Genomic DNA, 24,194 nt, shown 5'->3' with positions numbered 1-24,194 from the left:
ACTTGGAATTGATCTGTGGCTCTGTCCAACAGTGAGGAACAAAAAAGGTGATCATCCTATCAAGCCATCTCTTTAGTTTTTTTTTTTTTTTTTTTTTTTTTTTTTTTTTTACTTCCAGCCTCCAACCTGAGCTGCAGGCAAGGCCACCCTTCCAGGGTGGGGTCTGGAGGGACTAGCTTCTCTGCTGTATATTTTTCCAGGTGCCCCGACTATATCCTAGAAGCAAGTCCCTTCCCAAAGCTTTCAGCTGGTTCATGGCTATGATTTCTGTTGCTGAGCCAGGAGTCAAAGTACTAAGAAGTTGATGGGAGTGCGGGGGAAGAGCAGTGATGAACAATCAAATCCTAGCAGAAGGCAATATAGCTTAGCGGTTAAGGGAATGGGCCCTGGAGTCAAGGAAGACCTGAGTTCAAAACTCAGGTTCTGCCATTTCCCAGCTGTGGCTTATGTAAGTGACTGGGAGCCTAAATTCTCTCTGAGCCTCAGTTTTTCCACCTTAAAATCTGATAGGCTTAACAACTGAATAAAGTAATTCACGTAAAATGCTTCGTACAAGGCGTGACATGTAGCAAATGTTCAACAAACGTAGGTGTGTTAATAATATTCAACTCAGCACAGCCAGAGACAAGCCGTAGGGTCAGCCTGGATCACCACTTCCCTGGTACCCATGCAGAGGAAGGCCTCAACCCCTCCGAATGAGAGCTTTTTGGAACTGACGTCCCAGCTGAATGCTGCTTACGGGTGATGGACAGCCAGCCATCCGCTCAGAGATCTTAACCCTCACCTGGAGAGGCTCTCTGGTCCCAGTGTCCTGCCCCTCTCTGCAGCATGCAGGGAAGGGGGAGGAGAAATAATCAACTCAGCTGAAGCCTCCAAGGAAGAGCAGCCATTCCTCTAGGACCGGCCTGTTGCTCCAGGATCCTCCCCCAGCCCCTTTCCAGCCTGGCAGCTTCCCTCTCCCTCCTGCTGCCCAGGAAAGGAAAAAGAGCCAGGGAAATGACCCTTAGGAGGGTTAGGATGAGGCCCAAAGTGGTGGGGTGAAGGCAGGGCCAAAGCCCCCCACCCCCACCACTTCCCACCCTCAGGGAACAAAGAACCAGAGGCTGGGAGATGCTCAACACGCCCCCACCCCAAGACCAGTCCCTGCTAGGCAGCCTACCAGGTCTAGCAACCTGGTGATCAACCCCATCCAGACCCAGAAAAGCCTCCCAACTCCATCACAGTCTGGAACTCCATCTCCCTTTTCTGTTCTCCACCTCCCCAGCTTTGATTGAAGTGTGTGGGCGGCTTGCTGCCCCCTCCCCCCCGCGAACCATGAAGACCCCTGAGGTTCCTGGGTCTTAACAGTTTCTGTCCAGAGTGACCATCTCAATTCCCCCGTGTCACGGCTCCACTCCTCCCCCATTCTGGTCAATGCCTGACCCCCTAGGGCCTCGGAGCTCCAGATCCCCCCGTCATTTTTAAAGCAAATCTCAATTGCGACCCCAACCCCCCCCCAAGATCAAGACCCCGCTCCCTCTTCTTCAGGGCCTGCAGGGACCCCCGAACCTTTCCCCTGATTACATCCATCTGAGACCCCTCCCCTCCTGGAGCCCCTGTCACGTCCTCCCAGGCCCGCGCCCTTCCAGGCCTAGAGGATCTACAAGGGCCTCCGCCTCATCTAGACTCCCGTCTTCCGCAGACCCCCTTTATCCCCAGATCCTCCCCAACCCTAACCTTTTCTGAAAATGTACCCATTCCCCAAGCTCCCTCCCTGGACCCAACCCGGGACCCTGTTTCCGGACATGCGGAACCGAACCCCCTTCCCCAGATTCCTCTCCTCGAAATCGGGGCCCCCGCTACCCCCTCCTCACCGGTGGCGGGGCCCAGATACCCCCCAATCCTCTCGACTCGGACTTCGGGTTCCAGTCGCTACCCCTAGTTATGGCGCTCGCGCCCCCTGCACACCGTATACGTGTCCACGAGCTCAGAGCCCACGACGCGCGCCTCCTTGACTGGCTCGGCCTCTCGCTCGGGCCCGAAGCAGCGCGCCGCCGCCGCCATATTCCGGGATCCGTTGCTGCAGCCGCTGCCGCCGGTCGCAGACTGGCAGGAACAAGGGGCGGGGTCGGCGTCCCACCCGCCCCCGTCGCACGCCGTGCCGCCATCTTGGCCCCGCCTCCTCCTCGCGCCCTCGCCCCGCCCCTCGCGTGTAATTGACAGCAGCCGCCAAAGGCGCGCGTGCGCAAGCCGTAGAGGCCTGAGCGTTTGTATGATTAGTGATCTGTGTCTTGCGGTGCTCCCTGCAGCCTGGGAGAAGACATGCACTGGGCCGGGGACAGTCCTGTACATTGCCACTCGGTGCCCTGGAAGGGAGGACAGAAGATCCCGCACCTCCCGGGCAACCCAAAGCAAGTCATTGCACCACCTGGCCTCAGTTTCCCAGTCCTGAAAAGGGACAGGCCAAACCTGGCTTTCAGTCTCATTCCTTGTAGGACACGAGAGGGTTGAAGGAGACATATGAGCTGTGCTTAGAGCCCGAGCTGGACAGAGGTTCTTCACCTCTCCAAGACTTGGAGAGCTGTTTTATCATAAGAGGTTAATCAATGCAGTGCCCAGCACTCAAGGCCTGGAGCTCGTGTGGTTATCAAGTGGGGGTTCTGCATGTAGGTGGGAGGGATATGTGCTGGCCATCGAGTGCAAGACCCCCAGATGGTGCCCTACCAGAGCTCAGAAGGAGGGGATGGCAGACTGGCCCTGGACACAGAAACTACAGTGCTGGAATGGGAGAAGCACAGGTACAGAGAATCCTAACTGGGGAAGCCCCCAGACCCAGAAGAGGGAGATGGTAACCCAGCTGGAGGGGATAGTAGCACAGATAGAGCATCTGTGTTTATTGAATGACTAAGTGAAGCTTACTCAAGCCCAGAGCACTCCTTGGGGAGATGAGAGGTCTTGGGCATGGATCCTCTGACACTCCTGGCTGAAGGGGTCCGGACCACTCTGTACTAAGGTGGGTCAGTAACTTCCTTCTCCAGTGGTACCTGGGTAGCTCAGTCGGTTAAGCCTCTGACTTCAGCTCAGGTCATGATCTCATGGTTTGTGGGTTCTAGCCCCTTGTCAGACTCTGTGCTAACAGCCTGGAGCCTGCTTTGGATTCTGTGTCTCACCTCTCTCTCTTTGCCCTTCCCCCACCTGTGTGCATGCCCCCCCCCAAAGTAAATAAATAAACTTTTTAAAAAACTAAAAAAAAAAAAAATAATAACTTCCTTCTCCAACAGTTACACAGCACCATACTCTGAGCTTGGCTTTCAAAGCTTCTCTTGGCACAGCCTCTCCTTGCTTACTGCTGGCCAGCACCCCACCCCACCCCAACCCCCCCCCCCCAGCAGGTTTAACTTAAGCCAGGGACTACCAAGTCGGTCATACCTTGAGCAAGTCACTAGTTCCTCCAGGAGCCTCAGTTTCCTCATCTGAAAAGTGGGAATAATATTGCCCACCTCTCTAATCAGATAGGAGTTGAGTAACTGCGTATAGGAGCCTAGATTGGGGTCCACTACTTTGCAGCATCTGTCCTGTCTTCGGCTCATGTTTTCATTCATTCAAGAAACCTTTCCAGAGGGTCCCTTGGGGGACATGGGGGACAGAGAGGGAAAGATGTGGTCCTTGCAGCCCTTCCTCTGCTCCCTGCACTGGGCAGAGGACACAGGAACTCAAGCCAGCCTGAGATCACCAGGGCTGGGGGAGGGGGTGGAGGATACTGCAAGCAGGGGTGGGCTGGGCCAGCAGGAATGTGGTGGGGCAGGGCTATTTAAGCCCAGGACTGGCTGGCAACGCCAGCAGCCTGCCCTGTGAGCCGCCAGCATGGATGACATCTACAAGGCTGCGGTGAGGGACTGGGCTGGGCAGGGCTGGGCAGGGCTGGGGTGGGTGGGCCCACTGGGGGCTCACTCAACTCAGGATGGGGGTGGGCACAAAGGTGGTAGAGACCCAGGAAAGGGCCCTGCACTTTCAGCCCAAGCCCTCAAGGGGACGGTGGATCTGGCATTCCAGTTCTAGGGTGTGGAAGGAGTGAGGGGTTCAGGGTCTGGAGAGAAGCTGTCAGGTGGGTGGAGGAGATCACAGCTTTTAGCATCATGTCTGTCCCCATCTCCAAGTGTCTGTAGTCTGTGTCACTGTCTTCCGGCCACATCTCCCTTCACTTGTGTCTGTGGTCTCTGGACCTTTGCCTTTTTTAGTCTTTTTCCATCTCTTTGTTCCTTCCAAGCTGTCCCTCCGAGTCTCTGCTGCTGTCTCCCTGTCCCCCCGACCCCTTCCTGCCCCTTACATTCTGCTTCTCACACTCACGATCCCCCACCTACCTCCAGTTCCTTGGATGGCTGAAGATGCTGTGGAGGGTGGGACAAGAGTTTGAGGAGGGGGCTGGAGAGCTGGAATCCTAAGCTGGAGAAGGGGCTTTGAAGTTTGAGGTAGACAGGGAAGCACTGGCCACAGGGGAGAGACTGGGAAAAGGGAATAGAGAACTGCGGCCCCAGCCCACATCAGGCCTGGCAGGCACAAGTCTCGGTGGTTTAGCCAGGGGTGAGGGCTGGAGAGTGGTCACCCCAAGTCCCTGCAGCATCCTGGGGTCACAGAGGGGTTTTAGATGCTAGTCCCTCCCAGGAGGGGGGTGTTGCTGACCTCCCCCTGCCCCAGAGACAAGGACATTCGGCACAGACAGCTGTCCCCAAGGGAACCCTTCCCTCCACCCTGGTAGTGCAGCCCCCCTCCTGGGCAGGGAAGATCTACAGCTGGCTCTGGGGGCGTCCCTGCCTATCCCGCAGGAGTCCATGGATCTGGGGCGGGTAGCCCTCCACCCCGTGCCCATACAAGGCCTGGCGGGGCTGGGGACTAATTTTGGCTTCTGAGGCACCATCAGGCCAGGGGGCCAGATAACGCTGCCCCACCCCCTGCATGCCAGAGTCTCCAGAACAATCACCAGGTTTAACTTTGTCCCCCGTTAAAAATAGCCCAGTGGCTATCCCGGTCAGATTACTGTGGGTGGCTTTGCCCATCCCCACACTGGTTTTATTGTCCCAACCTGAGGGACAGCTGTCCCTCAGGCCACTCAGCTTGGGTTTCAGAAGGGGGGCCAAAAGGGCATTGAGTGAGTGGTCACTGACTATTGTTACTCAGGGTCACCTTGGCCCTGGAGGGGGCACCCACCTGTCACCCTGGCCCTAAGCCCAGTCTTAGTGAGGCCAGCTGGGTCACCTCAGGGCTTCAGGGACAGGGAGGGAGGCCTGAGGACTGTGACCTGGGAATGGCCTGTCTATTCCTGGCTTCACTCTTCCTATCTGTGGAATGGGTTGGTTTCCTTAAAAGCAACTAAGGCCTGAGTCTGAGTCCTGAGACCTCTTTTCCTCTCTAGGTAGAACAGCTGACAGAAGAGCAGAAAAATGGTGAGTGCCCAAACATATGTGTGGGGACAGCAGGGCTGGGCTGGGAGAGCATGAGGACCCCAGAGGCTGGGTCCCTTTCAGTGTGACCCACTGAGGTCTTGGGGGGAAATGGGCAAGTTGGCAGGTGGCCCCAGGGGTCTGGCCTTCTGGGGTCTTTGCTTCTGAGCCCTGGCCACTCTGCACTTCCCCCCTACCTTGGACACAGAGTTCAAGGCAGCCTTTGACATCTTCGTGCTGGGCGCTGAGGATGGCTGCATCAGCACCAAGGAGCTGGGCAAGGTGATGAGGATGCTGGGACAGAACCCCACACCCGAGGAGCTGCAGGAGATGATTGACGAGGTGGATGAGGACGGTGAGCCCCTCTGTCCCCCCCGCCCGCCCCAGGCTCCAGACCCATATCGCCCTCTGGTTGCTGAGGACCTGAGTCCTGACTCCGCCACTTATTATTCTGTGCCCTTGAAGGAACTATTTTGCCTCCCTGAGCCTCAGTAATCTCATCTATGAAATGGGGATAACGACCGCACTCGTCTCACAGGATTGCTAAAAGGATGCAGCAACAATACTGGGGTCTAATGTTGAGACCATTGTAACCGTCCCTCACTAATGGCTGTGCTGCTAACCTTGTAGGCAGTGGCACCGTGGACTTTGATGAGTTCCTGGTCATGATGGTTCGGTGCATGAAGGATGATAGCAAAGGAAAGTCTGAGGAGGAGCTGTCAGACCTCTTCCGCATGTTTGACAAGTGAGTGCATGACGCTGGACCTCTGACCCTGAACCTAACAGAGCTGGGGAAAGGGGGACAGTTTGTGATGTCAAGGTCTCAGTCTCCCATTCTATGCAATGGGGGAATGGGATGCCCCACCTCCCAGTGGCCCTGCCTTGCCTCTTGGGGTCATGGGTGGGGCTGCTTCTTCCCTTCATCTAGCCCCCACCATGAGCTCTCGAGGTCCCCTTCACCCTCTCCACCCCACTCCCCACCCCCCAGAAATGCTGATGGCTACATCGACCTGGATGAGCTGAAGGTGATGCTTCAAGCTACAGGTGAGACCATCACAGAAGATGACATTGAGGAGCTCATGAAGGATGGTGACAAGAACAACGATGGCCGCATTGACTATGACGGTGAGGGGCGGGGTGTGCTGGGTCCCCGTTGCCCACACCCTGCCTAGCCCCCTTCTCTGACCGAGACCTGTCTCTCTCTCCACAGAGTTCCTGGAGTTCATGAAGGGGGTGGAGTAGACACCAACCCTCTCCCAGAGCTGCCTGTGCTACCTGGCGACTCCAGCCGGACCCTAGGGTGGGGGTAAGGGACCAGGGTCCCCAGCATGTGAGCTTGGGTGTGTCCTTGGCCAACCGTGGGCCCTCACTGACTGCCTCCCCCAGCCCTATCCTAGGGAACTCAAATAAAGCCCTGCCCCCTGGAGGCCTGGTGTCTGGCTTTCATTCCCGGGGGGCTGTGGATGCTCCACCAGGGTCCACTGATGCTCTGATGACCACTTCCTGCTTTATCCCAGAGCCTGTGTTCTGCCCATCCCTGTACATAGCCTTCTGCCAGAGGGGTTAGATTAGATTAGAGATTACCATGTTCCATGGCCCGCTGACTCCTTTCTATGACTGTTGATGTCCAGATGATTCAGCATCTGGAATTGGTGGCGGCCTGGGAATCCACATTTAACAGGCTCCTGGCGGCTGTGGCTCTGGTCAGCCAGTTGGCTGAGAGGTCCTGTGCTTGGAGAGAACAGGGCACCCTTCTGGGCCCTGGAGGCCACTCGGCACAGCAGCCCAGCTCCTTCTCGGCTCTGGTTGTGGAGAAGCAGGATGCCACATGGGCTCAGTAGGCTGTAGTACCAGTCCATGTGCCTGCTCGCTTGCATTTCGTGCTGGCAACACTGATTCCCTAGCACTGAGGGACACACCGTCTATTCTCTTTCCACTCACCCATTTGCCAGGTGAGGACCCCAGCACCCAGAGAGGCACAGGGACCTGTCAAGGTCATCCAGCGAGCCTGGCAGAGAGCAGAGAGCCTGGCTCCCAGGCCAGGGCTCTGTCTGATGAACCAGGTCCAGACGGGTATAATTTCCAGTTCTCCTGAGCCTCAGAGGCTCCAGCGACCCACTTTCCCTTCCTGACAGAATGGAAGTGTGAGACTTGGTGGCTCTCAGCTTAATGGGGGCCAGAGCTGCAGCCAGAACATTGAGTGGCTGCAAGTGGCACTGGCCTTGGAGCGGGGGCCACAAGGACATGGAGGTATCAGCATGATGCTTGCAGGAGCGACAGCTGCCACGGTGTGTAGGCTCCATCCAGAATGCCAGCAGCTGTCCTTGCTCCGCCCCACCGCTCCGAGGCCTCTCCACCTGTGCCCCAGCCTTAGCACTCCCCAGACAGGCCCAGCATTCCGGAGATGGTCTGGAATTCTGGGGATGCCTCCAGTGGAGACCAGAGCCACAGGAGCTGCCTGGTCCCTGGGGAGGCCTGAGGGGAGATCTGAGGGGCCCCTTCAGGCCCACGCTTGGGAGCAGGAGAACTCAAGGACCTACACGTACACCTAGGAATGACAACATCCCAGGAGAGCAGGTGGGGCCACAGTGGGCCCACCTGCCAGTGCGCCATTCCACAGTTTAAGCACATACCTACTTTATGCCTGGCGTGGGCTGTATGCAACCCTCCAGAAGGAAGCCTCGTCCCTAATTTCATGAAATTTACCATCAACTCGGGAAGACAAAAGAGAGCAATGAGTGCAGTGAGGAGAGCAGTGTATGCTGGAATGGGGATTGTAGAGATGTGATGACCAGTGGTCCAGGAAGGCTTCCTGGAGGAAGTGCATTTCTGGTGGGACAATCACAGAAGAGATGAAGAGTCCTTTGTCCATGTCAAAGTTGAGATACCTCTGGGACAGGATGGTGGGGATGTCAAAGTGGGACTGGAGCTAAGTGAGAGGGCAGAAAGAGGACTATAAACTCAGGTGTCATCGGAGTAAGAAGGTAACAGAGATGCCCTGGTCCTGGATGAGGGCCCCGGGGAGAGAGTATAGAGAGAGGTGGCCCACAACTGGACACTGGACATCCCGCATAGGTTGTCCAAGAGAGGAGATGCGGCCAGGGACATGGGAGAGACCCTGGGTGAGTGAGGGGCTCAGGGGGGAGGGATGGGGGCATTGAAAGCGGCTGGTGACCCTGAGGTTAGGGAACTAGAGGCTCCTAAGACCTTGGCCACCTGAACATGAGGGTTTCATTGGAGCAATGGGATGGGAGCCCAACTGGAGAGGATCAAAGGAGTGAGGCAAGGCAAAGGGGAGATGGTGAGCATGGACAGTACTGGTGAAGTCTTACAGGAAATGCACCGACGCTTCAGGGAGATGTGGAGTCCAGGGACGCTCATTGAAGGAGGTGGGGCAGGGAATGATTGGGAAAAACCCAGTGAAGCTGACAAAGGGTAATGCAAGACACAGAGGCAAGCCTATAGAAGGTGGGTGGCAACGTGTCTCTGGGGAGTGTTTTAAGGGTCTGCTTCTAAGTGCTGGGCCCCCTGGATCCAAGCTGGACAAGGAGACAGGGGCTGGAATGGAGGCAACGAAGAAAGAACCGTGGCAGTGGGGTTACTGAGTGCAGGAGGGGGTGCCCAGGGGGGGTGCCCAGGGGAAGACATGTTCTGAACGGAGATGCCGAAGGTTACCTCCCTATTGGTGGTGAGCTGGAGGATGGGTGGCTGATGTGGGGGCAGGGGGAGGTGGTTGTCTGCGAGGAGAAGCGGGGGGAGAAGGGGGCACCCGGGGGATGTGGGATGCTGTTGGGATTGGGAAAGAAGAGAGAAACTCCAAGAGTTAAGCTTTCTGTGAACAAAACAGGAGGATGGCTGGACCAGCTATCAAGAGGTTACATGTGGGTAGGGGGGTGGCTGGCTGTGCCTTAAAGAGAGGTCCAGAGTCAGGGGGAGCCTGTGCGATTGTCCCAATGTCTCTTCTAGAATGAGGTTGGTTGGGGAGGAACCAGAGGCATCCATTCCTTCCAGGCATGCTCACCCCAGAATTCTAGCTGGGAGAGGCCGGGCTATGGCCCTCCACATACCTACCTGGTGGCGCCTGATGTGTGAGCACGCACATCACACATGTATATGGCCACGGGCTCACAAGTTCCCATCAGCACATGGCACTAAGCTCCCTACATGCATCACCTAATTTGACTGTTTTGCTGTATTCAGTCCTCTCCCTTTTTTCTGCACTGTGTGTCATCTTTTGCCTAGATAGTGCTTCCTCCATGAAGCCTCCCTTGATTTCTTGATCAAATCAATTACCGGAGTCTCCTACTGCCCCTACCTTTTCATATTATGATTGTCTGGTTGCTGCCTGCTGCTCCAGGGTCTTTGGTTTCTGCTGAGTGGCCCCACTGCCAAAGCACAGGGCTTGACACAGTGGACAGCTTTAGGACCTCCTGCAGTTCCCTCTTTGTCCAGTAGGTGGCACAAGATGCTCGTGGCTGGGCCCATTGATCTGAGGTATCAAGGGTACCCTCGGAGTCTGTTTTCCAACTTACAGCCAGCAAGCATTGGCCTTCACAGAAGATCCTTACTCCCTTCCCTGACTGGGAAAATGAGGCCCAAAGAGGGAGAAGACCTGCCCGAGGCCATACAACAAGTTAACAGTAGACCTGGGGCTCCCAGCCCCCCGCCACAGGCTGTTTTTCTGCAGTGTGGAGTGGCCTGCCCTGTGCATCCTGCTCCGATAGACCTGGGACTCCCTGCAGCTGCAGCTGGGTGCCTAGCTAAACTGAGACCCCCAGGGTGAGCTGGCTGACTGAGGAGCTGTGGGCCTCCTGCCCACAGCTGGTGGCCACATGCTAGATGAGAGGCTATGCCCAACCCAATCTTCAGCCAGACGTTGGCCCCCAGCCCGGTTTTCAGGCTGAAACATCTCCCCAGGGAGATAGAGGCAGAGGGGCTCCAGCCTTCTGAGGGCTCATGACATAATCACCACCATGGCAGGCCCTGAACAAGCACACCTCACTCGTATAGAGCCTGTTACACCCAAGGTGGCTGCTCCCTGCCCGCGGAAGGAGACTGAGGCCCAAAGAGGGAAAGGCTTTAGCCAAGTTTCTCCAAGGAGCCAGAGGCTGGGTGGGCTGACACTAGTCCCTGGCCTCCCTGAGAAATCGCTTGCCCAATGCCAGGAGGCATTGCATATGCCCTGGGAAGAGGCATATATGTATTATGGGGAGATGGAGACAGGGAGACAGGGTTCCAGGTCCCTGGGTCATTCTCATGCTGACTCTAGGAGCCAACCTGTTTCCCTTGCAGGGATGAGATGGGGGTGGGGGAGACAGGACCCCAGTACTCCAGGAGCCCCAGAAGATAAAGAGAGTCACAGGAAGGCCCAGGGCTGAGCAGAGTCTGTTCTCAGCCTGCTGTGTGGCCTGAGCCAGGTCCTTCCCTCTCTAATGCCCCCAAGTTTCCTGACCACTATCTAAGGGCTCAGGCTCGTCCACCTGGGAGACCTAATTTGCAGGAGTTTCTAGAATCCTTGGAGCTCCAACTCCAGCTGAAGTTTGAAATCTTAGTGCCTAGAGCCTCAGATCTGAGTAAAGGGCTCTGGGGTGGAGTACTGTGGGTGAGGGGGTGCAGAGACAGGAGCTGCTGTGGGATGGGGGGCATAGGGAGGTCCCCTTACTTACCCCTACTCAACCCCTCAGCCTTGTGTCTCCCTTGTCCGGCTTCTGTGGCTCTCCTGCCCTGAATCGGTGCTCAGGCTAGAGGGAGTAAGGGTGTGAGCACCCTACCTCCACCTTCACCCCAAAGGGATCGTGTGTGTGTGTAGGGTCTGAGTGCAGAGGGGAACTCTGGGAAGAACCCACCACTCACCTGGTGACATTCTGGGCCCTGGAGCTCTGGTGGGCCTGGAGGGCTGAGGGACACAGCAATGGGAGAGTTCCCTAGCATGAAGTGGATCCTGTCCTCTGCCCCAGTGAGCTGGGATGGGGCCTGGAGACCAGACAGGGACAGGCCTGGGTGGAGGAGGCTGGGCTCATCTTTTGCCAACCTCAGATCTATGAAGTGTAGCCAGACTTCCAGCCCCCACCCAAAGCATGGAGTTCCTTGGACTGGAATGACCCTCCCAGGCAACTTGGACCCTGCCAAGGGAGCTGGGGAGCCAGGCCAGTGCTTCAGGGGGCTGGACCTTCCTGGTATCAGGGATCTGGGCCCAGAGTCAGTTTGTCTTTGTCATGGAGACTGTCACGGGCAATGGAAGGACCGGGAACCAAGAAGAGCCCAGCTAGACCTCTAGCCAGCCCACCAACCTCTGATCTCTGACCCCTGACCTCCCTTCCAGGCTATCTCTGGAGACTTGGGTTTGTGAACATTTTGTGTAAGCTGCCCACACCCCAGCTGGGAAAGAGTCTCCCCAATGGGGAGCCTGCCAATCTGACACAGAGGCATTAACCAGGCCAGCCCGGGTGGAGAGAGAAGCAGCAGGTGGATGGCAGGGGCCCCTCCCCCATCTCCTTCCCGCCTCCTCCCGCCTCCCTGGCCCTACAGGGGGTGGAGCCGCTGCCTTATAAGTGTCAGGCCTGGCGGCAACGGAGCAAACTGCAACCAGCAGCGGACTGAGGGCGGCTCTGCTGGGCAGCGTGGTGCCCTTGGTTCCCCAGCATGGCCCCCTCGGCCTGGGCCATCTGCTGCATGCTGGGGGGACTCCTGCTCCTTGGGGGCAGCCCCAGCCCTGGCCCCAGCGTGCCTCGCCTGCGGCTCTCCTACCGAGGTAGGGGCAGTGCGCGCCCTGTTCATGTGCGCGTTTGTGGGACCCTGGGACTCTGTGACATCCCCAGCTGGGGGGGCCCCAGCTAGCCCCGGGCAATCTCTTCTGCCAGCCGGAGGTCACTTCCACACAGCACAGACTGTGGGAAGGACTTCACGGAGATGGTTCTCCAGCTGAGTTGCCACCAGAGGCAGGAACTGGGGAGGAGGACCGGGGGCAGGGGCAGGTCCCAGGAGGGTGGAGGTGGGAGAGACAGAGACACAGGGGACAACCTGAGGGGGCTTCTGAGAAAAGGAGAGGGGCATGGAGACCCTGAGAGGCCTCCTTAGAGATGGGCAGGGAGAGATGGGGAGGGATGGAGAGGACAGGTCTGCAAGATCCTGAGGTGTGCACTCAGCCTGGGCTCCTTGCCCCGGGGTGGGCAGTGAGAAGCAGGGCAGCAGCCTGTCTCCACAGCCTTGCCCCCTCACCTCACCCTATCTCCACAGCCTTGCCCCCTCTGCCTCTTGCAGCCCACTTCACAGTGCTGGCCTTTGTTCTTCCCTCTCTGTCCCAGAGGCTCTTCACAGCCCAGCAGTGATTTCAGCCTCCTCTCTCTGCCCATCCTGGCCCGGTGGGGGGCGGGGGGCGGTCCTCAGCAGATCTAACCTGATATGCTGTGCTGTAGCTGGCACAGTCTGTGGAGAGGGTCCCCAGGAAAGGTCCCTGAGACATAGACTCTCCATGATTCTTCTTCTTGGGGAAACCAGAGGGGTGACCACCTTCCCCTGGGCACCCCAATCCAAGTGGAGAGACCCAGGCCTGCTCTGGGGACAGAGGGGGGAGACGTGGCTCCACTCTGGAGAGTGTAGCTGGGTCTGGGGGCAGAAGGTGGTCTTGCCCTGGGAGCTATGGTTTGGGGGGGAAAGTAAAAAAAAAATAAAGCCCAAATAGGGCAAATCCCCTCTAAAGTACTGTCAGTCATGGAAGGCTTCCTGGAAGAGGCTGTTGATGAGTTTGGGGGTGGAGTGGGTGCTGGGCTTGCCACCTTGGATGGGTATCCTCTGAGCAGGCACAGGATAGCCGGCCTTCCCAAGGGTAGCCAATGCTCATTCCCACCATATCCTTCTGCCTGCCCGCTTGACCACCTGTTACCTCCACCTCCCTAGCCAACCCCCAAGGACCTATTTCATGATCCTTGGCTCCTGGGACCAGCATCCCCAGCCAGCCACCCCCAACCCCCTGCGTCTGGGAAGGCAGTGTCTATGGAGGAGAAAGTCTTCCTTCATCACATCCCTGGATCAGAGCCTTGAGCTCTGCCTGGCCATACCTGACCTTTCCCATACACAGGCCTTTGCCAGGTGTTCTCTCTGCTGGGAATGCTCTCCCCTGTCTGTCCGCTTGTCCCACTGAGTCAGCCTTGCACACTGCTCAGACTAACCCACCCTTCCTCCAGGCTCTTCCAGCACTTTGCTCAGCTTGCTACCGTAAGTTCTGACAGCGGAGCCAGCAGGGTCATCTTCCTTGGGGACTGGGTAGGGCACAGATGGGCCTGTGGGAAGGATATGTTAACTGAAGGATTAAGGGACCAAGGAATGGAGTGGTAGGAAGCAGGGCTCAGGGCCCCCCTGTCCCACCCACCCCCAGGAAGCAAGTCTCAGAAGCCCTCCAGAGGGCCAATGGATGGAAACATTTTCCAGATGTGAGTGGGGGAGGCAGTGGTGAGGGGCAGTGAATGCACAGCTGGGACCCTCTACCTCCACACCTTAGCTGGAGAAGTGGGCTGAGCAGTAGGCACTGACTACCCTTGCTCCCTCCTAGATCTCCTGTCTGCCAACCGTTCTGCTGTCTTTCTGGGTCCCCGGGGCTCCCTGGACCTTCGGGCCATGTACCTGGATGAGTACCGGGACCGCCTTTTTCTGGGGGGCCGTGATGCCATCTACTCTCTGCGGCTGGATCAGTCATGGCCGGATCCCCGGGAGGTGAGCTGGACTGACAGAGGGGAGGGTCTGTCTGAGAGCTAGGAGGCCAGATGGTGAAACTGAGGCTGTGAGGTCAGGAGTCAATTAGGCTGTGTTTCAGGTCCTGTGGCCACCACAGCCAGGACAGAAGGAGGAGTGTGTTCGCAAGGGAAGAGATCCTTTGGTGAGTGCTGTCAGAAGTGACTGACCCCCAGCCCTGACCAACACCCAGGTCTTGACCCCCAGGATAGCCTGTAGCCACTCCCCCAGGTGCTTACACTAGGGGCATTTGGAGCAGATCCTGAGGGCTCTTGAAGGTCTGTGAAGAATGTCATCCCCACCCTAGATCTCCAGAGCTGATCAGCCAGGCAGGGCTGAGCCTTGGGGCCCAAGGAGATGGTAAACACCCCCTCATCCCCTCCACGCCGCCCCTTCTCCCTGCTAGGTGGAGTGCGCCAATTTTGTGCGGGTCCTACAGCCCCACAACCGGACCCACCTGCTGGCATGTGGCACTGGGGCCTTCCAGCCCACCTGTGCCCTCATCACGGTTGGGCATCGTGGGGAGGTGAGCCTGGGGCAGGCCCCACAAGGGACTGGGAAGCAGTGACATTTCCTCCCTGCTGTCTGAACGCTCCTCATTGAGCCTGGCTTGGGGCAGAGGGGTCAGGGGCCTGAAAGGCATCTTTGTGCCAGGCTGACCCCTTTGGCGAGGCCCTGAATGAGGGCGCCTTCTGCCCACCCCCACTCTCATCGCTGCACGCGATGGCCACTACCCGGGCGGGGGGCTGGTGCTGCTTTCCTAGGTGACACCCTTCCCTCCCTTCCTCCCTCTCGGGCAGCACGTGCTCCACCTGGAGCCCAGCAGTGTGCAAAGTGGGCGGGGGCGGTGTCCACATGAGCCCAGCAGTCCCTTCGCCAGCACCTTTGTAGGTGGGTGATGCCCAGGCCCGGGCGGGCACAAGGAGGGGGGGGAGCCTGCCGATGTCCTTGGGAAGCAATGGGGCCAGCTATGGGGCCTGGCCCTCCTCCCTTGATTCTGCCCCACCCTCACCCAGGTGGGGAGCTGTACACAGGCCTCACGGCTGACTTCCTGGGGCGCGAGGCCATGATCTTCCGGACTGGGGGTCCCCGACCAGCTTTACGTTCTGACTCTGACCAGAACCTCCTTCACGGTGAGCCCAGGGTCTGCCCAGGGCAGGGCTGGCTGGGATCTGCCCCTGGCACCAGCAGGGAGGTAGGAGAGCTGGCACTGGAGTGGGGATGGCCCAACCCTACTCTACTCCCTGGGACCCCAGCCTCCCGTGGGGTCCCTGTGCCTCTTGCCCTCCACGCTGGGTTCAGCAACCTCCCCATCCTCCCCCGTAAGGCGCCCCCCCCCCAACCAGCTGCACCCTGTTACCTCCCAGACCCCCGGTTTGTGATGGCCGCCCGGATTGCCGACAACTCTGACCAGGATGATGACAAGGTGTACTTCTTCTTCTCGGAAACCGTGCCCTCGCCCGATGGTGGCCCAGGCCGTGTCACGGTCAGCCGCGTGGGCCGTGTCTGCGTGGTGAGAGCTGTGAAGAGGCGGTGAGGTTCAGATCCTCACCGCACCCCCTTCCTACGCCCATCCCCACCAGCAGCAGAGGGAAACTGAGGCAAGGGTGTGAAGCCAACATCCAAGCCTCTGCCTGCAAGGGTGAGGGTGGAGGAACAGGAGGGGGCCCCACCCCCTGGGGCTCAGGGCTGATTCTGGCCTTCCACCCCCAGAATGACGCCGGTGGCCAGCGAGTGCTGGTGAACAAATGGAGCACCTTTCTCAAGGCCAGGCTGGTGTGCTCAGTGCCTGGCCCTGGTGGTGCCGAGACCCACTTTGACCAGCTGGGTGAGGGCATGGCCAGAGGCAGGCCTGGGTATGGGTGCGGAGGGCTCAGAGTCAGTGAGCGGGGGGCATTGACTGTGGCCCTCTGTCTCCCAGAGGATGTGTTCCTGCTGTGGCCCAGCGCAGGGAAGACCCTTGAGGTGTACGCCCTGTTCAGCACAGTCAGGTGGGCGCATGGGCCTCCCCTCACAACCCCCACCCCTGGTTCCAGTCTCTGCACTCCTAGCGTCCTCTGCTGAGCCTCTGCTTGCGTGTCCCAACTTTACCGTGGGTCCCTGTCTCTGTCTCCAACTCAATAACTCTGAGGCTCTGTGTATATCTCCCTCTCTTTGTCTCTGCCTGGGTGTCCTCGTTTTTCAGTCTCTGTTGACTTCAAGCACCATCATCCTCTGTCCTGTCCATGGATAGGTTGCCCCCTCCCCACCTGTGACAGCCACCCTGGCCTGACTGTCCCTGTCCGCCCTTGGCAGTGCTGTGTTCCAGGGCTTTGCCGTCTGTGTGTACCACATGGAGGATATCTGGGAGGTCTTCAGGGGACCCTTTGCCCACCAAGATGGTCCCCAGCACCAGTGGGGACCCTATGGGGGCAAGGTGCCCTTCCCTCGCCCTGGAGTGGTGAGTATCTGCCTGGAAGCCAGGCCAGGGAAGAGGGCTGAGCCGATACCAGAGGGACCGTACCTTGGGATGATCTTGTGGTCGAGCTGGGACTCCAGGGGAACCAGGTGGGGTAAGGAGGGGAGCAGAGCCCTGCCACATTAAGGAGTCTCTGTTATAGCAAGAGCAGTCCCCCCCAAGGTGGGCATGCCCAGCAGTGGGGCCTGGAAACAGGCTGGGGTGGGGGATGTGTGGCCCCAGGATGTTTCAGGTGCTCCCTTTGCTGCCGCTCACAGTGCCCCAGCAAGATGACAGCGCAGCCAGGACGACCCTTTGGCAGCACCAAGAACTACCCAGATGAGGTGCTGCAGTTTGCCCGAGCCCACCCACTTATGTTCTGGCCCGTGCGGCCACAGCAGGGCCGCCCTGTCCTTGTCAAAACGCACCTGGCCCAGCAGTTGCGCCAGATTGTGGTGGACCGTGTGGAGGCAGAGGACGGGACCTACGACGTCATCTTCCTGGGGACTGGTGGGTGGGCTGAGTGGGGTGGACGGGCTGGGGAGGTGTGCCTCTGGTTGGGGGGTGGGGCAGGCCACTCCTTCTCCCACTGATCCCTCCCTCCTGCCCTGCCCCAGACTCGGGCTCCGTGCTCAAGGTCATCGCCCTCCAGGGTGGGGCCTCCACTGAGTCCGAGGAGGTGGTTTTGGAGGAACTCCAGGTGTTTAAGGTGAGTGGGGTCTTGGGAAAGGGGGAACTGATGGGAGGGGTCCCCTCCAGCTCCACTGCTGGGTCTAGGCCTGGCCACGGGGACAGAGGAGCAAAATACGAGGAGATAGGCCTGTCTTTACTGAACCTGCAGCCAGTGGGAAGTGCAAGTGAGACACTGGCTGCCGCAGGGCCTTGCTCATGCGTTTATCTGGCTGTGGGGCCCAGAGAAAAGTCGGAGGGCCCAGGGAGGGGCGTCCAAGGTGATCACCCCTTGACAAAGCCCTGCCAGGCTCAAGCAACAGTGAGGGGGTGGCTGAGACCCCAAGTCCCCACGGGGTTCTGTTGGCCCCCCAACTACAGAGCGAGGCAGGGCATCACGTGCATCTGGGGGACTGCTGTGCTCCCAACATGGGATGGGTGATGTGGGACAGCTGCCTCATTGCTGGAAAGCAGGGCTGTGGGAGGGGACACTGGAGCTTTGTGCTCCTTGGAGGCCAGCCAGGGTGAGGGGACCTTTCTAATAACCCGAGGTCTGCGAAAGACCGTCTGGCCTTAGTTGCCAGGGAGTGCACTGACCCAGGCTGGGAGATAGGTGGCTCCCATGCAGGGGCTGGAGGAGGCCGAAAGCAGGGATGCAGGGGAGGTCTGGCCCCAACCCACCCATCCCTGAGACCCTGCTCCTTCCCCAGGTGCCGACACCCATCACTGAGATGGAGATCTCTGTCAAAAGGGTAAGAGCAGCTGCCATCCCTCCCTCCTTCTCCCTCTAACCCCTCACCTGAAGCTCTGAGCAAGGCCGCTTTCCGGAAGGTGCCGCAACAGGCCCTGGGGATGCCTGATTAGGCCTTGCAACGAGGCTTGAGGGTCCGGCGGGGAGCTGAGATCCCACGCATGAAACCAGTGGGCAGTGGGAATCCTGAGTAAGTGAGACTGTGTTCAGATAAGGGGAGAGCCACAAAGGCCAGTCCCTCTGGGGAGACAGAAACATGCTTGGAAACAAAATCCGCAATTTTTTTATTGAAAAAAAATTTTTTAATGTTTATTCTTTTTTTTTTTTTTTGAGAGAGAGAGAGAGAGAGAGAGAGAGAGAGAGAGAGAGAGAGAGAGAGAGAGAGACTGAGCATGGGTCAGGGAGAGGCAGAGAGAGAAGGAGACACCGAATCCAAAGCAGCTCCAGGCTGTCAGCACAGAGCCTGATGCGGGGCTCGAATACACAGACCTTGAGATCATGACCTGAGCCGAAGTTGGCCACTCAACCTACTGAGCCACCCAGGCACCCCTGTAATTTAAATCAAATAGGGGAGAGCCACTTTTTAGAGGCCTGCTATGTCCTTTTGCAAGTGGCAAAATCTCCTCAAGTTATTCTGCCCCAGTTTATCTTTGGGTAAATCCCAACTTTTGTATTAGGATTGCTTGAGGCAGAGTGCACCTCTAAGGTCAGAGGCAAGTCAGGATAAAGGTTATTGAGGTTGAGGGCAAAAGTCAGCAGCAGGAAGGGCCTGGAGAAACCCCTTAGAGAAGAGCCCCCCAGGTCTGCCCCGTGCCTTCCTTCCGTGTCCTAGAACAGGATCTGGTGCATATCAGGTGGGTGATCAACATTTTTGGCTTCTGGGGATACATTCAAGAGGTTCTGGAAGACTGCCTGAAAATGGTGGAAGTCTCAGGAAGCCCAAGAGGGCCAAGAGCCTAGTTGCTTCTAGGTGGGGCCCAGGCTCACCTTGGCTCTGCTTGTGTCCCCCCCCCAGCAAATGCTGTACGTGGGCTCGAGGCTGGGCGTGGCTCGGCTGCAGCTGCACCACTGTGAAACCTACGGCAGTGCCTGTGCTGAGTGCTGCCTGGCCCGGGACCCATACTGTGCCTGGGACGGTGCCTCCTGTACCCGCTACCGGCCTGGCACCAGCAAGCGCCGGTTCCGCAGGCAGGACATCCGGCATGGCAACCCTGCCCTGCAGTGCCTGGGGGAGAGCCAGGAAGGTGAGTGGTGGCAGGCATGGGGGCCCCTCCTCACCCCTCTGGCCCGGGCTCAACCCCTGCAAAGTGTGGTCTCAGGCTGGTCCTGTTTTAACACCCAGCCCTCAGTTTTCCTACATGTGCAGCTCCTGTCAGTATACTGGGGAAGGAAGGGTCTTTGGACAGAATGAATGGCTTGGGGATTGATGGACACTTAGGTCCTTGTCACACTGGTGGGGGCCCTGGGGGCCCACAGTACTGAGCTGAGCCCCCCTCCACCTCCCTCCAGACGAGGCTACAGGCCCCGTGGCGGCCACCACAGTCTACGGCACGGAGCACAACAGCACCTTCCTGGAGTGCCTGCCCAAGTCTTCCCAGGCTGCTGTGCACTGGTTCTTGCAGAGGCCAGGGGGTCAGGGACCCGACCAGGTGAGCAAAGAAAGACCTTGCCTCCAACCTGCACATGTCCTGATCTCACATCCCTCCCTGACCCCAAGTCCTGATCTCTAGGAAGGGGCTCTAGGGGGAACCTGCCAAGGTCAACTGAAGAAAAGTGTGCATTAAGTGCCTGCAGTGCCTGGAAGGAGGTACCCCTCTTCCTGCCTCCAGGAATGCCCAGGCCGGACGTGGCTGCAACCCTTCCTGTGACAGAGAGCCCACTAACTCCCAGGCACTGAACTGAGCTCTGGGAGGTGGGTAGTAGAGATGGAAGAGAGTCTGGTCTAGTCAAGAAGCCCCCCAGGCTCACACATATGGCTCATCTTTGCAGGCCTCTCTTTCCCATGGGTTCTTGGTTCTCCTCTGCCCCAGGGTGGTGCCTAAACCACTGAAACTTGCACACACACACACACACACACACCCCTACACACATACCCACTGCCTAGCCCCACACTTCCTCCCTGGAGTCCAGCTGTCTGCCCAGGCCCTCTCCTCCCCCATCCGGAAAAGTCTGTCAACCCCAGAAATGGCTTTAGTCTGGGGCCTGATGAGGGCGTGGGTGGGGCAGGGTGAGGAACCATTCTCCAGCCTCTCTCAGGGGCAGAGAAGGGGAGGGAGTGCCTTGATTACAGGAGGGGCTCTCCTTCCAGCTTGGGAACTGGGGGAGGCCAGCTTTGGGCCAGCTGTTGGGCTAGGCACGAGGAGCACACCCCCAGGGGGCCAGGCACAGGGAACAACAAGATGGTTACACAATACTTACCGCCCAAGCAGTCCCGCCTCAACGTACAGATGTGCAGACATCCAGGTGGGATCAGAGCAGCGCTCCTGCCTCCCGCACTGTGATGGGCACTCAGCCCACCCCTGGTTGGGGGACTGAACAGTGCAGACAAGGACAGGGAAGAGAGAGAGAGAGAGAGAGACAGAGAGAGAGAGAGAGAGAGAAAGGAAAGTGGAGGGGACTTCTAGTCCTAGGGCTATGGGTATAGCCCTCCCTGAATAAAAACCCATAAATACCCCTCTGCCCACTCTATCCCCAGGGACCATGTGGCAGGGCTCCCTAAGGCCAAGGTAGGTGCCACAGAGCTCTGACTAGGGGAGAAACCAGTCAGTGAAATCTTTGAAAAGTCTCCTTTGCAGGCCCTGTCCTGGGTTATAGGAAGGTGAGACCCTGCCTGCAATTGGCTCACAGTGCTGAGCCAGCCTGGGAAGGAGAGATGGGGAGGGGAAATGCTTAAGCACCAGGTCCTGAAATGCGAAGTTGGAAAAGCAGGGAGAGTAACTGATGTTGTGTGCGCCCTACTCCATGTCCCCCTCATCCCCTCCCCCACCCCCCACAGGTAAAGACAGATGAGAGAGTCCTGCAAACAGAGCAGGGGCTGCTGTTCCGCAGACTCAGCCAACTGGATGCGGGCATCTACACCTGCAAGACACTGGAGCACGGCTTCTCCCAGACTGTGGTCCGCCTGGCTCTGGAGGTGATTGTGGCCACACAGCTCAACGGCCTGTTTCCTCGGGATCCAAGGCCAGAGGAGACCCCAGGCTGGGGAGGCCTGGGCTCCACCCCCTCCAAGGCCTGGTATAAGGACATCCTGCAGCTCATCGGCTTCGCCAACCTGCCCCGGGTGGACGAGTACTGTGAGCGCGTGTGGTGCCCTTCCAGGAGCCGGGGCAAACAGGCCAAGGGCAAGAGCTGGGCAGGGCTGGAGCTGGGCAAGAAGGTGAAGAGCCGGGGGCAGACCGAGCGCAATCGGACGCCCCGGGAGGTGGAGGCCACATAGAAGAGGGTGGAGGAGAGGGTGGTCGGGATGGACCAGGTGGCCCAGCAACCCTCAGAGTCTCCCACCCACCCAGCTAGGGCTAAGGGGAGGGGGGCAGCATGCCTGACTGCCTCTTAGAGGCGGGAGTCTCTGCCCCCCATACTTCTACCAGGCTGCCCACAGGAAAAGCTGGGGCTTGATGGAGGGCCCTGTGTCCAAGGCCTGTTCCTGCCCCTCTGTGCTCTCAGTCCTAGGCTGGAGCCAGCACCCTCTGTCTGCTGCCAACCCCAGTGGGCCTGCTGTTTGTTTTCAGACATGGTCCCCAGAGCACATTTCCGGCTGTGCCCGGAGGTGAGAGGCCTGGGTGGTTCTTTCCCAGCCAGCAGAACAATGGCCATCCTGAATGACCCTTGGAGTGGGCGTTTGGGTGCGTCTGAGGAGGTGTCTGGGCAAGGGGCCCTTAGGCAGCCAGAGGAGGATGGAAGTTGCCTCTATGCTAGCACCCATTAAGAAGACCTACTGTGAGCTGGGGCAGGGAAGGGGAGGGGCAGAGAAGGTGGAACAGCAAGCCCCTCCCCCCACTTGGGGTGGCTCCCTGCCACTGCCCACCACTTCTTCTCCATGACAGAGTCATAGAAGCATTGACAGCCAGAGCTCCCTGGGCCCCTGGTCTGAGTCTCAGGCCCTACTTCATAAACCAAGCAGTGTCTCTACAGCCTGACTTCTCTTCCCCAGACCCCAAGCTGCCAGGCCAGATTTCCTGGGATGCCCAGACCTCTGATGGGAGTCCCCCTCCCCACCATCAGGGGCTGCAAGCTGATGAAGGGAGAGGGTAGGTTCTAGGAGGATTCTAGGTTCTGTGGACTAGAGATGGGGAGAGGGGAGCGGGGGAAGTATGGGGCAGGAGGGGGGGCTGTCTCTCACTGGGTGGTACAAGAATGCTCACAGCTGGGGAGGGAGGGAGTGTGGCAGCTCCCCGAGTAAGCTACAGCTGGTGGGCAGGCACAGGCCCAGGGCTTTGCCAGGGCCACAGAGGGTTGAGACACTTCTGAGGTGGGGAGAGGGTGAGACCCCCCAGGATGGGCTATGGGACCCCAGGCAGGCATTCTCAAGAACCCAGGATAGCATCAATTAGCTCAGGAGCCACAGGGGAAACCAGATGTTTCCCCTCTGGGATCGTTGGTTTCTGTTAAATAATGGTTGGTTATAAATGGTTTCATTTATGAAGATTTTCTCTCTTAAGGGAAGAAAATAGAAGGAAAAAAAGCTGCTAAATCCTGCTTGTTCTTGGAGGTGAGGCTCAGGTGGCCAGGATGCATTTTGTCTGGGTGTGTAGGGAGGTGTTTTTGCCAACAGCAGGGATGTGTTTCTTGGGCTGGGGAGCACAGAGGGGGAGGAGAAGGAGGACTAAATGAAAAGTCATTCCCAGACTGCATATGAGCAAGTTAATGACGCACAAACCTGACAGGAGGGGACAAGAGCATCAGGTTTGAAATTCCCTCCATGAGAAAAACTAAGATGAAGAAAGGAGGGGGAAAAACAGATAAAAAAGCAGGACAGGGTTTCCTGCTCCACTGAACTCAAACCCAGACTGTACATCTACCTTGGATTTTACCTGAGTCACCCCACCACGCCCAGAGAACTGGGATCCAAAATAGGCCCCCTTTCCTCTTTGACTTCACAGTAAGTTAACCAGAGGCATGGAGATTAACCTTGGGAAGCCTCAGGTTTGGGGTTGCTGTGGCTGGGAAGTCAGCAGGTAAAAGCAAAGGAGAGGACTGTGGGGGTAGGGGGCTGGAGAAGGGCATGGAGGGGGAGGTAGAGGCCATGGAGGAGGGAGAGGAAAGAGCACAGAGCCCTGGGAATGGGTGTATAGAGCTGCAGCCCCTCTATCCCAGCAAAGTCAGGAAGAAATGACCAGCCAGGCTCTCAGTGGCCTCTAGGTTGGACCCAGGCATGGCTGGCTCCAGGCAGGGTTCTCTGGGGAAGTTACTCTAGATAATGGAGGAGGAGCTCAAAATCCTGAACAACGAACATCTGCACTTAGAAAATTATGGACAGTTTCTGCCAACTCCCCACACCTCCCACCCCCATGGTACTGTGTGTTATTGACTCCTGGAAATGCTTCTATGTGTGAATTCTATTTTTATATTGGTATGTTGAGATCAGCCTTGTGGTTTTGTCTTCAGAGCACACTTCTTGTAATTACTATTGTTACTTTTATTGTCATGACTGCCTCTGTGCTTTGATGAGGATATGAGGTAGTCTACCGCACAGACCTATAAGGAAAGCGATGGAGTTAATATTTACATCACATAATTATATCATTATTGTATCTCTGTATTTTTCTGTTCTAAATTGATGGATGCCATCTGTGTGAGCTGGAAATGAAGAGCCTTTCCATCCACTCCAGGATGGCCACCCTAGGAGATATGTTCTAGGAGGGAGGGAGATGGGCATGAGGGGAAGGAAGGAGTCAAAGGGCTTTGTCTAGGAAACTGAGATTGCTTATTAAGTTAGGAAACTCCTGCCCCTCAGGCTTCTGAGACTGACCTTCTTGGGCTTCAGGAAGACCTTGAGTCAGAAAAAAGTGCTGGCAAAGGGCAGCTGGGCACGTAGGCAGCCCTGCTCCTTTTCCACAGTAACACTTGACATTTGTGACAGCAATACTTGGCCTGGTGCCTGTCTTCCTCGCAAGTCACTTACCAACATATATTAAGGCCCCTGTGCTCTTGCCTGGGGTGCTAGGCTGTGCTGTGGGGGCTGCAGCTTCTGAGG

The 24,194-nt window shown here is 57.8% G+C and overlaps 3 protein-coding genes across 8 annotated transcripts in view; 2 read left to right on the top strand and 1 right to left on the bottom strand.

The window, feature by feature from the left end:
- NISCH (nischarin) overlaps window positions 1-3,584 on the bottom strand; it is a 35,957-nt gene extending 32,373 nt beyond the window's left edge. For 2 of the 4 annotated variants that reach the window (XM_023249494.2, XM_045051076.1), the window contains exons 1-2: window positions 3,409-3,584; window positions 1,854-2,085 (exon numbers count right to left, since the gene is read on the bottom strand). In XM_023249494.2, the coding sequence (XP_023105262.2) occupies window positions 1,854-2,085; window positions 3,409-3,581 (405 nt within the window). In that variant the 5' untranslated portion in view covers window positions 3,582-3,584. Of the gene's footprint in view, window positions 1-1,853; window positions 2,086-3,408 lie in introns of those variants that run through there. The other 2 variants (XM_003982305.6, XM_006928851.4) reach the window with 1 other exon arrangement.
- A 155-nt stretch (window positions 3,585-3,739) lies between these two features.
- TNNC1 (troponin C1, slow skeletal and cardiac type) lies at window positions 3,740-6,843 on the top strand. The gene is made up of 6 exons (XM_003982304.5): window positions 3,740-3,867; window positions 5,390-5,420; window positions 5,626-5,772; window positions 6,048-6,162; window positions 6,406-6,542; window positions 6,628-6,843. Exons 1-6 carry the CDS (start codon window positions 3,844-3,846, stop codon window positions 6,657-6,659), a joined length of 486 nt encoding a protein of 161 aa, XP_003982353.1. The 5' UTR covers window positions 3,740-3,843; the 3' UTR covers window positions 6,660-6,843.
- A 5,130-nt stretch (window positions 6,844-11,973) lies between these two features.
- On the top strand, window positions 11,974-23,759 carry SEMA3G (semaphorin 3G). 3 transcript variants are annotated; one of them, XM_003982303.5, is made up of 16 exons: window positions 11,974-12,168; window positions 13,966-14,126; window positions 14,227-14,289; window positions 14,551-14,670; window positions 14,945-15,035; window positions 15,161-15,277; window positions 15,512-15,657; window positions 15,858-15,972; window positions 16,066-16,135; window positions 16,440-16,584; window positions 16,860-17,091; window positions 17,199-17,290; window positions 17,961-18,002; window positions 19,017-19,245; window positions 19,511-19,650; window positions 20,997-23,759. In XM_003982303.5, exons 1-16 carry the CDS (start codon window positions 12,060-12,062, stop codon window positions 21,435-21,437), a joined length of 2,313 nt encoding a protein of 770 aa, XP_003982352.2. In that variant the 5' UTR covers window positions 11,974-12,059; the 3' UTR covers window positions 21,438-23,759. The 3 variants fall into 3 exon arrangements, with proteins under 3 accessions (XP_003982352.2, XP_019678157.2, XP_006928911.1); XM_019822598.3 differs by lacking the exon at window positions 14,551-14,670; XM_006928849.5 differs by lacking the exons at window positions 11,974-12,168; window positions 14,945-15,035 and having other exon boundaries at window positions 13,973-14,126.
- The last annotated feature ends 435 nt before the right edge of the window (window positions 23,760-24,194 follow it).

This window comes from Felis catus, chromosome A2 (genome assembly GCF_018350175.1).
Source record: "Felis catus isolate Fca126 chromosome A2, F.catus_Fca126_mat1.0, whole genome shotgun sequence".
Classification (NCBI taxonomy): Eukaryota; Metazoa; Chordata; class Mammalia; order Carnivora; family Felidae; genus Felis; species Felis catus.
Note: the sequence above shows the minus strand (reverse complement) of the source record. Positions and strands in the feature narration are given on the sequence as shown.